Genomic DNA, 12,932 nt, shown 5'->3' on the forward strand with positions numbered 1-12,932 from the left:
CAGTCCCTTATGCTTTCTGCCACTCCACCAATCTTTGTGTCATCTGCAAACTTGCTGATTATACCAACAGTGCCCTCTTCCAGATCATTTATATATATCACAAACAACAGTGACCCCAACGGAACACCACTGGTCACCTTTCTCCATTTCGAGAAACTCCCTTCAACTACTACTCTCTGTCTCCTGTTGCTCAACCAGTTCTTTATCCACCTAGCTAGAACACCCTGCACACCATGTGACTTCACTACATAAAATTCTTAGGTAACTTGACCTTCAGCCCAACAAGTCCACACCGACCCTCCAAGGAGTAACCCACCCAGACCCATTTCCCTCTGACTAATGCACCTAACACTATGGGCAATTTAGCATGGACAATTCGTCTGCCCTGCACATCTTTGAACTATGGGAGGAAACCGGAGCACCCAGAGGAAACCCACCCAGACCCGAAGAATGTGCAAACTCCACATAGACTGTCGCCTGAGGCTGGAATCGAACCTGGGACCCTGGTGCTGTGAGGCAGCAGTGCTAACCACTGAGCCACCGTGCCCAATGATTTAATAACATTCAAATGATCATTGGGGTAAACTTGAGGGTGAAAATTTTATCAGACAAGGAGGAATAAATGGCCTCCTTCTGTACTGTCAGAATTCCATTCCATAAAATGTTGAGAAGGCTACCTTTGTTTGCCCTAACCTTAGTAGTTAAACCACACAGTTCTACCCAAATACTTTTTATTGTTCAAATTTCCTGATCTTTAATGAAGTCCCATGAGATTTTAACCCCTAGTCATACCGAACAAAACACAGAATTGATCAGGACAATCAGCCATATGAAGGATGCTGATGTGAGCTCTGGCACAATACAACCTACCTATTATAGTTGTCCTCTGACCCACGCTCCTCTGGATCAGGTTCATCTGTCCGCTCATAGCTCAGTAAGTCTGAAGGCACATCATGAATCTGGACACTGGGAGCATGATTCAACATCTTCAGGTTCTCAAAGATTGTTTGCCTGATCTGATCCAGGTACTGAAACAGAAACCAGAAAAACCTGACATTAGAATCATTGAATTCTTTAGCTATATGCTCATTATCCAGTCTACCCATGCACTTTCACCCCCTGAAATGTGATAGCTGTTCCTCTCCTTCCGCCTATTGGCCATCCATTGATTTCAGCCCAGGATCACCCACCTCCAATTCTGCAGAGCGTCCATTTTGTACCAATTCTCCATCCATCGCCCATTTTGGAACAGCATTCCCTTTATTCCTCATCCTTTTTTTTGGACACTCATTAACAATTGGGAGAGAAGAAATCTTTCTAAAGCTTGATTCGATATTCTTTCTGCAAGCCATTCTGTTGCTCATGGCCCTCAGTTAATTTAAAAGGCCCACTAGATATTACACTTTGAGAATATGAATGTCCCACTTACTGTCCACCTCTCGACATCCTGTGAAGTGGTGATAAGGTGTCATGCTGAACTACTGGTGGCAGGTTTGATACAAACTAAGAGTTTCTGGTCCTCTTCAGACTTAAAGTGCAACTTTGTTGGCATGGTAAGTATTCCTGCTCTGTATCTGCACGAGGAGTATTTGATGGGGGCAGTATTCCTGAAGTGTAAAATGGAGACAGCACAGGGAGAGCTGAACTCTATACCTAATGTCGTGCTGTACCTGTCCTAGAATTGTCTGATGGAAACAAAGTAGAGGGAGCTTTACTGTGTCTAATTCATGTTGTGCAAGTGTTTGATGCTGGCACTCAGTATCTGAAAATTTGCAGCATAACATCCTTCAGCTCCCCAATGTAAATTCATCAAATCAAACTCCCAAACACCAACTGTTAGGGATGAAAAAGACTTGAAACACAAAGTAGAGTTTATGTTCGCAGAGCACCTGACTAACCTGCTTGGTGTTCTGGTTTTCGATCCTGGTGCTCACATCTGGGTGAAGTGTGAAGTCCGGAGCAAAGTATTCAAAGTATTCTGAGAGAAACAACGTTTTCAAAATTAATGCCAGTGAGTATCAAGATAGTACAGCACACCTCTCACCAAACCCAATGCCATGCCAGCCTTATACAATGAATAGATCTTCAAAAATGGAAGCTGGCATAAGATTCAAACAGGACTGGGTTTGCACTGAAATCAATTGTCACTACAATGTCTTCAGTCATTATACTGACAGCTGTAGTACTGACCCACACTCCTGGTTCAAGAGACAAAGTTTCTCCTTGAGAATTAGAAACTATAAGTCAGTATTCGAACATTTTGAAAGTAACAAAAACTGACCACTGAGCGAAACTGGAGGGTAAACGCACAATAGAATTAAATTCAATAGAACCAGTCTCAAACAAGGTTCACCAAACGTCTGAAAAAAACCCCATAGATTTACGGTCATGCAGTTGAGGACACGTGGCCAGTTTTGGTGCGTGAGTATGGCTGGTGAAGCCATAGTCATTGTCCTTCCCACGCTTCTAAGAATGTGATAATGCTGCCTCCTGGATCACTGCTGCAAACAGTGGTTTATTTCGTGGGAATTGAAGAGTCAACTGGAGTCGATGTGGGTAAAACGACCACAGCAGAAGCTGGAATAGACCATATGGCTTTGAGTAAACTCTGTTACTCAGAACCATTACAAGGCTCCACTTTCCCATCCACTTCACACAGCCTCTTAACTCTCTGTGATCAAAATAGGCCATTCCTGCTCTAAATATAGTCAATTAAACGGCACCTACAAGCATTTGAGGCGAAGAATTCCAAAGACTCACAGCTCTTTGCCATGGAAAAGAATTCTTAGTTGAGTCATAAATGATTTCCCCCTCATCCTGAGACGGTGCAACTGTGTTCTGGATAGCCCAGAAAAGGGTTATCCTCGTCTATCCTGTTAAGCCCCTTTAGAACCTCACGTTTGAACGAGTTCCCCTCTCACTTGTCTAAATGTCATTGAACATATTCAGTGGACAGAAAGGGCACGTTGCCTGGAGTCAGTTTAGGTGTTTTGGGGAGTTGTGGCTCTGTTCGCCGAGCTGGGAATTTGTGTTGCAGATGTTTCGTCCCGTCTAGGTGACATCCTCAGTGCTTGGGACCCTCCTGTGAAGCGCTTCTGTGATGTTTCCTCCAGCATTTATAATGGTTTGTCTCTGCTGCTTCCGGTTGTCAGTTCCAGCTGTCCGTTGTAGTGGTCGGTATATTGGGTCCAGGTCGATGTGCTTATTGATTGAATCTGTGGATGAGTGCCATGCCTCTAGGAATTCCCTGGCTGTTCTCAGTTTGGCTTGTCCTATAATAATAGTGTTGTCCCAGTCAAACTCATGTTGCTTGTCATCTGTGTGTGTGGCTACTAAGGATAGCTGGTTGTGTCGTTTTGTGGCTAGTTGGTGTTCATGGATACAGATCGTTAGCTGTCTTCCTGTTTGTCCTATATAGTGTTTTGTGCAGTCCTTGCATGGGATTTTGTACACTACATTGGTTTTGCTCATGCTGGGTATCGGGTCCTTCGTTCTGGTGAGTTGTTGTCTGAGAGTGGCTGTTGGTTTGTGTGCTGTTATGAGTCCTAGTGGTCGCAGTAGTCTGGCTGTCAGTTCGGAAATGCTCTTGATGTATGGTAGGGTGGCTAGCCCTTTGGGTTGCGACATGTCCTCGTTCCGTTGTCTTTCCCTTAGGCAGCTGTTGATGAAATTGCGCGGGTATCCGTTTTTGGCGAATACATTGTATAGGTGTTCTTCTTCCTCTTTTTGCAGTTCTGGTGTACTGCAGTATGTTGTGGCTCTTTTGAACAGTGTCTTGATGCAACTTCTTTTGTGTGTGTTGGGGTGGTTGCTTTCGTAGTTCAGGATTTGGTCTGTGTGTGTGGCTTTCCTGTATACCTTAGTGGTGAATTCTCCGTTCGGTGTTCTCTGTACCATCACGTCTAGGAATGGGAGTTGGTTGTCCTTTTCTTCCTCTCTGGTGAATCGGATTCCTGAGAGTGTGGCGTTGATGATCCGGTGTGTGCTCTCTATTTCTGTTTTTAATGATTACAAAGGTGTCATCTACATATCTGACCCAGAGTTTGGGTTGAATTTGCGGTAAGACTGTTTGTTCTAATCTTTGCATTACCGCTTCTGCTTTGAGTCCAGAGATGGGTGAGCCCATGGGTGTGCTGTTGATTTGTTCATATATTTGGTTGTTGAATGAGAAGTGTGTTGTGAGGCACAGGTCCAGTAGTTTGAGTATGCCGTCTGTCTGTTCTGCATGTCCAGCAGGTTGGCTATTGTTTTTCTGGCTAGGGTTTTGTCGATAGAGGTGAACAGTGCCGTTACATCGAATGAGACCATAGTTTCTTCCTTGTCTATGTGCATATTTCTGATGATGTCCAAGAATTCCTGTGTTGATTGTATAGAGTGTCTGGCTCCGCTGGTCAGGTGTTTCAGTTTCTGCTGCAGTTATTTAGCCAGTTTGTGTGATGGTGTCCCTGGTAGTGATACTATTGGTCTGAGTGGGATGTCTGGTTTGTGCACTTTAGGTAGTCCATAGAATCTGGGGGTGTTGTTGCTTTCAGGTTTCATTCTTTGTAGGTCAAACCTGGTTATCTGTCCGTTTTTTTTTGTAGGTTCCTCAGTGTGTTGTTTATCCTATTGGTGAGCTGTGGGGTGGGGTCAAACTCCCTCTTTTGGTAGGTGTTGGTATCTGCAAGTAGTTGTTGCGCTTTTTGGATGTTGTCTGCTTTGTCCAGGATGACCATCATTCTGCCTTTGTCTGCTGGTAGTATGATTATGTTCTTATCATTTCTTAGTGATTTTAGTGCTTTCCTCTCCTTGGTGTTGAGGTTGTGTTTGTCTTTTCCCTGTTATGAGGTACAATACTTTGTCTCACTGTTTGTTGTGTCTCTTCTGTCAGTCCATTGTTCCTGAGTGTGCATTCTAGTGCTGCTAGGAAGTCTGCTGTCTTGGTGTCCCTGTGGTTGTAGTTGAGTCCCTTGACAGTATTGTTCTTTCCATGTCTGTGAGCTGTCTGTGGGAGAGGTTTCTAACCCAGGTGTGTGTTGTGGTGTCCTCTCTGTTGTGTTAGTTTGGCCATTTTTTCTTTTAGTGCTTTTTTTTGTGCGGTGTGTGGTCCTGTTCTGTCCTATGGTGACGGCCTGTTCTATGGATTCAATCCACAGATTCAATCAATAAGCACATCGACCTGGACCCAATATACCGGCCACTGCAGCGGACAGCTGGAACTGACAACTAGAAGCGGCAGAGACAAGCCACTATAAATGCCGGAGGAAACATCACAGAAGCGCTTCACAGGAGGCTCCCAAGCACTGAGGATGTCACCTAGACAGGGGACGAAACATCTGCAACACAAATTCTCAGCTCGGCGAACAGAACCACAACAACGAGCACCCGAGCTACAAATCTTCTCACAAACTGAGAAGTTTTGGGGAGTCACAATGACTCAGTTAGGGGTTTTAAAGAACCATACAATGTCATTTGAAAACACATTCACAATCTTTGTGGGTTTTTAGTTCCTCCTGGATGTAAAAACCATTCCATGAATATAGGAAGTCCAATATAATTCCTTTAGATGCTCCACAGGTAGAATTTGAAACATACTCACCGTTGTAAGGCAGCTCATCGCTTATCTCTTCATCAACAAGCAACGAGGTTTCAAAAGTCCTACAGGAGATAGTAAAATGGTAAGTTGGATACCAATAAGCTCACCCATGGACTTTAGACTAAACCCACTTCAAATAATCACTGCTAATGCAATTTCTCCCAACCTCTCCTGAAAGCATCAACTCCATGCTGTAGTACATTTCTACAGGTACTGAATTTCTTCCAGGACCCTAGCCATACGTGGCAAGTCAACAGTGAGTGCCTGACAGGCTACCCTTCATAGAATGGAGAGCTACATCACATCCTGCCCCTCAGCTTATGCATTTACACACACATTCTCAGAAGGTACTGGATTATTGAGTCAGAACAGACAGTGGCCGATTTCCACTCCTGATGCTAACATCAATAGTAGCTGCCCAAGAGTTCATAGAATTTTGCAACACAGCAGGCCATTTGGCCCATCTTGTTGATGCCAGCACTTTGAAAGAGCTACCTTATTAGTTCCAGCCCCCCTGAACATCCTCCCTTTTCAAAAACTTATCCAGTTCTGAAAGATACCGCCAAATTTCTATTGCAGGCAGTGTACGCCTGATCACGACCTCCTGCTCGAGTCTCCTCTAATCAAGCTCAGTTCACTGAGTATTAACTGGTAATCAAGCCAAGAGGATTTCAAACTTCTGGGAAGCTAATGAGTCTTCTAACACCATGTGACAGCAACTTGATAAGCATATGCATCAATGTTTAGTCTGTGCACAAAATGCTTCATTTGGGCAACATCTGCAAACTGAATAGAAAACACAGTCAAACTGAAAACACAACACAAGCAAAACAGCAATACACTTGGCAAGAGTTCCAGGAGCTGAAACTGTGTTGCTGGAAAAGCGCAGCAGGTCAGGCAGCATCCAAGGAACAGGAGAATCGACGTTTCGGGCATAAGCCCTTCTTCAGGAATTCCAAGAGTTCCAGGAGCTTCAGTCCCCAACTGGGTAGCACTCCAGCCTCGGATAGAGAGAGAGAGAGACACACACACACACACACACACACACAGTACAGAACTGAGGGACTGCTGCACTGTTAGAGGGAATATCTCGTGAATAAAACATTAAATCAAGGCCCCTTCTGATCCTCAGGTGGACACAAAGATCTCACTGTACTATTGCAAACAAGGAAAGGGGATATATTCCTGGTGCCAATATGAATCACCCAACAATCATTACAATACCGATCAAGTATCAAACATGGCTTGTTGAGTGATCACATTAACCTCATTTCCTACGGTACAACTGTAACTGTACGTTATACTTCGATAGACTTAAGTTATTCTTAACTATGCACTTCATTGGCTGTAAAGTGGTTTGAGACATGAAGCGAAACAGGCATAATAAATGCCAGTCTTCCTTAATTTTAATCATTCCCTGTTGCCATGTTTTGGTAGTGGCTGGTCACTTCGGTCTCCCCCATGGAAGTTGTTACAGACATGAAGATTAAACCCATCAGGGTTTTCTGGGATAAAAACTAACACTGGAACACTGTTGAGTACTGAGTCTCCAACTTGGGGTAGGGACAGGTGCTACCAGTTGCACCCAGGTGACTTTCCACCTTCAGTGCCTGCAGCACTACCCTAACACTGAGCCTCCTCCCAAGGTGTTGCACCCTGACGACATATTCCTTCTGCCAGATGTGTGCCCTCAACTACAACATGAAGTGGGTAAGTCCTCAGTCCTCACACCGGGGCGCTCTGCCAGAGGCAATTGGTGTCTGCTGTAAGGGAGTTGCTGCTCAGGAACAGCTAGTTTCTGGGAGCTTGTGGGAGGACGAGCCTGAGGATGCTAGGGATGTGTTGGATGAAGGAGACATAGGCTGGGTGACTCCAGCGCAGTTGGCAGCCAGGACCTCCAATACATGGGCCAAACATCCAAGGAGTTCTTGCCGTGTTACCCAGCTCGGAGAATGGCGCAGGGAATTGAGGAGAGATGTGCAGTGAGTTTCTGGACAAACTGATGCCCATATATGGACTTTGACATTGACCCCATTATCCCCGATGAAGGGTTCCAGCCCGAAATATCAAGTTTTCCTGCTCCTTGGATGCTGCCCGACCTGCTGTGCGTTTCCAGCAACGCAGACTCAACTCTATCTCTAGCATCTGCAGACCTCACTGTCTCCTAGTTGACTGACCCCAAGCACCAGACCCTCTCCCAAGGTGCGGAACCCCACAATTTATAGAATCATAGAGATGCACAGCATGGAAACAGACCCTGTGATCCAAACCTGTCCAAGATGACTGGATATCCTAAATTAATCAAGTCCCATTTGCTATCGTTTGGCCCAGATTCCTCTAAATCCTTCTTATTCATATACCCATCCTAATGCCTTTTAAATGCTATAATTGGACCAGCCTCCATACGCTCTCTGGCAGCTCGTTCCACACATGCACCACTCTCTGTGAAGAAAAGTCGCCCCTTAGATCCCTTAAAAATCTTTCCCCTCTCACCCTCAACCTACGCCCTCTGATTTTGGACTCCCGTAACCTGAGGAAAAGACCTTGGCTATTCACCCTATCCATGCCCCTCATGATTTTATAAACCTCTATAAGGTCACCCCTCAGCCTCCGACGCTCCAGCCCCAGCCTATTCAGCCTCTCCCGATAGCTCAAACACTCCAACTCTGGCAATATTCTTGTAAATTTTTTCTGAACCCTTTCAAGTTTTGCAACATTCTTCCAATAGCAGGAAGACCAAAGTTGAATGCAGTATTCTAAAAGTTGCCTAGGGAATGTCCTGTTTAGTCACAACATTATCTCCCAACACCCATACTCCACGCACTGAGCACTAACAGCAAGCATACCAAATGCCTTCTTCACTATCCCATCTACCTGGGGACTCAACTTTCAAGGAACTACACAAGATCTCTTTAATCAATTTGAAAGGTCTCAGGGAAATTCTCTCCATACCCATCACAACAGCACAGAGAAGTTCCCTGCACATGTCCCACTTTGTCCGCTGTCTGGTTAGCCCTTGGTATGACATTCTACCATCTGGTGGAGGTCAACAGTGGAGGGCCCTCTATCAAGGGGCTTTCCTTCTTTCCAGCAGGCCTGAGGATGGAGTGTGCTGCATGTTGCAGCATCAAGCAACAGAAGGTTACATTCAATCGCTGGGTAGCAGGCCATCGGGAGTTTTTGTGGCCTGGTGGAAACTGTATTTCATGCTTCTGTTAAATGTTGTCACTTGCAGCCTGTTTAGTTTCTTACAAGGGCTGCTTTTAAATTGCTGATTGCACTTCAGCTCCATGCTCTGGCTTATTGGCACCCTGTACGGAGGAGAGTGGGCAGAACAGAGGACCTTCTTGTGGCCCTAGTTAAACTGGTCATCAATAGGTCCAGGCAGCTGGATTTGGAGGGGTCATAGCACCCGTGCCTGTGCCCCTGTTTCATGGTGACATCCACACTTGAGGGTTCATTGAGAGGGAACCTGCAGTCATTACAAGTCACTCTGCTGGTTAGAGCCACACTTATCAGAAAGGTGGCAGCTGTACTTGGATGTCAATCATCTCAGCTCCAGGGCATCCCTACAGGAGCTCCTCAGAGTAGTTTCCTTAGCCCAACAATCTTCAGCGGCTTCATTCAATGACCTTTTCTCCAACATAAGCTGAGTAACTGCGGATTCTCATTGATGAATCCATGATGTTAGGCACCATTCATGATGAATCATGTACTGAAACAAGACCTGGACAATATCTAGGCATGGGCTGATAAGTGGCAAATAACCTTTGTGCCACACAGGTGCCTGGCAATGACGTTGTCCACCAAGAAAAAAATTAACCATCATTCCTTGACAATCAATGGAATTTCCATTGCTGACTCCCCCACAACCAGCATCCTGGCGGTTACCATTGACCAGAGATTGAACTGGACTGGCCATATAAACACAGTGGCTACAAGAGCAGGTCACACATTAGGAATCTTGCAGCAAATAATTCACTTCCTGACTCCTCAAAGTTTGTCCACCAGCAACAAGTCAGAAGTATGATGAAATACTACCTACTTGTCTGGCAATGAGTGAAGTTCCAACAACACTCAAGAAGCCTTTTACACCATCCAGGACAAAACAGATCCACTTGATTGGCACCATATCCATAAAGGAGAAAGTGAGGTCTGCAGATGCTGGAGATCAGAGATGGAAATGTGTTGCTGGAAAAGCGCAGCAGGTCAGGCAGCACCTAGGGAACAGGAGAATCGACGTTTCGGGCATTAGCCCTTCTTCAGGAATGAGGAAAGTTGGTCCAGCAGGCTAAGATAAAAGATAGGGAGGAGGGACTTGGGGGAGGGGCGTCGGAAATGTGATAGGTGGAAAGAGGTCAAGGTGAGGGTGATAGGTCAGACTGGGGTGGGGGCGGAGAGGTCGGGAAGAAGATTGCAGGTTAGGAAGGCGGTGCTGAATTTGATGGATTTGACTGAGACAGGCTGGGGGGAGGGGAAATGAGGAAACTGGTGAAATCCGAGTTCATCCCTTGTGGTCGGAAGATGAGGCGTTCTTCCTCCAACCGTCGTTTCGCTGTGGTCTGACGATGGAGGAGTCCAAAGACCTGCAAAGGATGCAATAGATGATATTGCACCCGATGTGGCCTCCTCTATATTGGGGAGACGGGCCGCCTGCTTGCGGAGTGTTTCAGGGAACACCTCTGGGACACCCGGACCAACCAACCCAACCACCCTGTAGCTCAACATTTCAATTCCCCCTCCCACTCCACCAAGGATATGCAGGTCTTTGGACTCCTCCATCGTCAGACCACAGCGAAACGACGGTTGGAGGAAGAACGCCTCATCTTCCGGCTAGGAACCCTCCAACCACAAGGGATGAACTCGGATTTCACCAGTTTCCTCATTTCCCCTCCCCCCAGCCTGTCTCAGTCAAATCCATCAAATTCAGCACCGCCTTCCTAACCTGCAATCTTCTTCCCGACCTCTCCGCCCCCACCCCAGTCTGACCTATCACCCTCACCTTGACCTCTTTCCACCTACCACATTTCCGATGCCCCTCCCCCAAGTTCCTCCTCCCTATCTTTTATCTTAGCCTGCTGGACCAACTTTCCTCATTCCTGAAGAAGGGCTAATGCCCGAAACGTCGATTCTCCTGTTCCCTAGATGCTGCCTGACCTGCTGCGCTTTTCCAGCAACACATTTCCACCATATCCATAAACTCCACCAACCATACACTGGCAGTGTTTACCATCTACAAGATGCTCTACAACAACTTACCAAGTTGCCATGAACAGTAGCTTACAACCTTTTGAACACTACCATCTACAAAGGCAGCAAATACATGGAAACATTACCACCTGCAAACTCCCCTCCAAGTCACACACCTCCTGGTTTGGAACTAAATCACTGCTCTCAGTGTTGCTGGGTCAAAATCATGGAACTTCTTCCCTAAGAGCACTGTGGGTGCTCTACACCTCAAAGACTGCATTGTTCCAGAGGGTAGCTCACCACCTTCTCAAGTACAATTACGGATGGGTAACAAATCCTGGCCGAGCATCAGCACAAACAGATTTAAAAAGCTGCATATTTCCGGCATTTTCAAATTTCAGCTTCTAGCGTATTTTGCTTTCGTAAAATTCTATTCACCCTAGCTTTGACATTTTCAATGGACCTCCTGGCCTTAACAGCCTTTTGGGAACAGTCTGTGTGAAGGAGTGTTCCCTGACATCAACCCAAAACAGACTGGCTATAATTTTAATGTTTATCACCTTGTTCTGGCCTCCTTTAGCAGAGGATACAGTTTCCCTGTAGCTCCCCTATCGAACTAGTAGTTAGCGTAGCTGCCTCACAGCACCAGGGACCCGGGTTCAATTCCACCCTCAGGTACCTGCGTGAAGTTTGCACATTCTCTCAGCGTCTTAATGGGTTTCCTCTGGGTGCTTCGATTTCCTCCCACACTCCAAAGACGTACAGGTTAGGTGGACTGGCCATACTAAATTGCTAGGGATGTGCAGGCGAGGTGGATTAGCCATGGAAAATACAAGACTACTAGGATAGGGTATGGGTGGAATGCTCGTTGGAGGTTCAGTGTGGACTCAATGGGTTGAATAGCCTGCTTCAACACTGTAGGGATTCTATGAAATCCTCTAAATCATCTCAAGCACCTCAATTAGATCACCTTTTAATCAATGCTTTATACAAACATAGTCTATCTAAGGTATCCTCATCATCTAACACTTTTAGCCCTTGTTTCAGTCTGGTCAATCTTTGCTTCACTCCCTTTAAGACAATATGTTGTTCCTGAAGTGTGATTCATTCATTCAATCCCAGAAATGGTTGCAGTTACTCCAGACAATGTCACCCTGGAGCTCTTTATAAACTCAAGACTCTTGGGAATCTCTTGTCCAAAAAGAATATACATCCATGAAGGTGCCAAAGCACTGTGACCATCTCCAACAGGACTAGATGGTGGCCAAGTGCCAAAAGTGGAATGAGTGTTTGAAACCCAAGCATAACACGTGACCACGCCCAAAACTAGTAACGGCAGGGTGCACAGATCCAGCCAGGAACGTTTTAGTCAACACAAGTACGCGACCTCCAGACAGGAAACAAGTTATCCTTGATCCCGAGGAACTGGCAAGGTAACAAACTATAATTTCATATTCACATCCTTTGTAAGCCACCATTCAAGGTAATAGCCAAGATTCCAGAGGCTTTTTAATTATTTTCTGGTCCAATCCGCTTGCTTTCAGCATTTTGACCTCTAACTCGCTCTGCTCCTCCACAGTTCCCAGCAACTCTCACTTTAGTAAATACAATGCTCATTGTTTATGTCCTGAGTGGATGACTTCTCATCTCCCCTACACTGAATTCCATCTGCCACAGTTTTGCCCACTCACTTAACTCATTAATGACCCTTTGCAACCTTCTGTTCCCAACTACATTGGTTCCTGTACTAACATAATGTATGTTGCCAACAAATGTAAATCCTCTCTAATCTAAGAGACAAATCGTGTATTGTGAAAATTTGAAGTTCCATTTCAAAAGGGTCACACCCCTCCAATGCTTCTTATCACCTTTAATTCTGAGCTTTCACATCATCATTCACTCACCAGCATCTAGCAACGTTTCGAACAGTGTATCCCCCACCTCCCATCACCAGTAGAGGAATGTTGAAGCTTTTCACAAACTCTACACAGTCCCTGCAAAAACAGAATTCACATTATGAATGCACAAACAACTCCAGTTCTGCACCATTAACGTTTCAGGATCAGAGAAGCAGGAGGAAGCTACTCAATTAAGATCACAGTTAATCAATGTCTTAACCCTATCAAGTCAGCTTGGTTTTGAAACCATTTTGAAACCATATCACAAA

At 45.5% G+C, this 12,932-nt stretch overlaps 1 protein-coding gene across 2 annotated transcripts in view; it reads right to left on the minus strand.

Moving 5' to 3' along the window:
- Nucleotides 1–12,932, minus strand: part of hdac3 (histone deacetylase 3) — a 66,292-nt gene that overhangs the window by 2,648 nt on the left and 50,712 nt on the right. For both annotated transcript variants that reach the window (XM_087995140.1, XM_087995141.1), the window contains 4 exons: nt 12,670–12,759; nt 5,579–5,637; nt 1,899–1,978; nt 871–1,028 (listed from right to left, as the gene is read on the minus strand). In XM_087995140.1, coding sequence (XP_087851266.1) covers nt 871–1,028; nt 1,899–1,978; nt 5,579–5,637; nt 12,670–12,759 — 387 coding nt within the window. The remainder of the gene's footprint in view (nt 1–870; nt 1,029–1,898; nt 1,979–5,578; nt 5,638–12,669; nt 12,760–12,932) is intronic.

This window comes from Chiloscyllium plagiosum, unplaced genomic scaffold (genome assembly GCF_037043375.1).
Source record: "Chiloscyllium plagiosum isolate Xiang-an unplaced genomic scaffold, Cpla_swu_hap1 HiC_scaffold_16, whole genome shotgun sequence".
Classification (NCBI taxonomy): Eukaryota; Metazoa; Chordata; class Chondrichthyes; order Orectolobiformes; family Hemiscylliidae; genus Chiloscyllium; species Chiloscyllium plagiosum.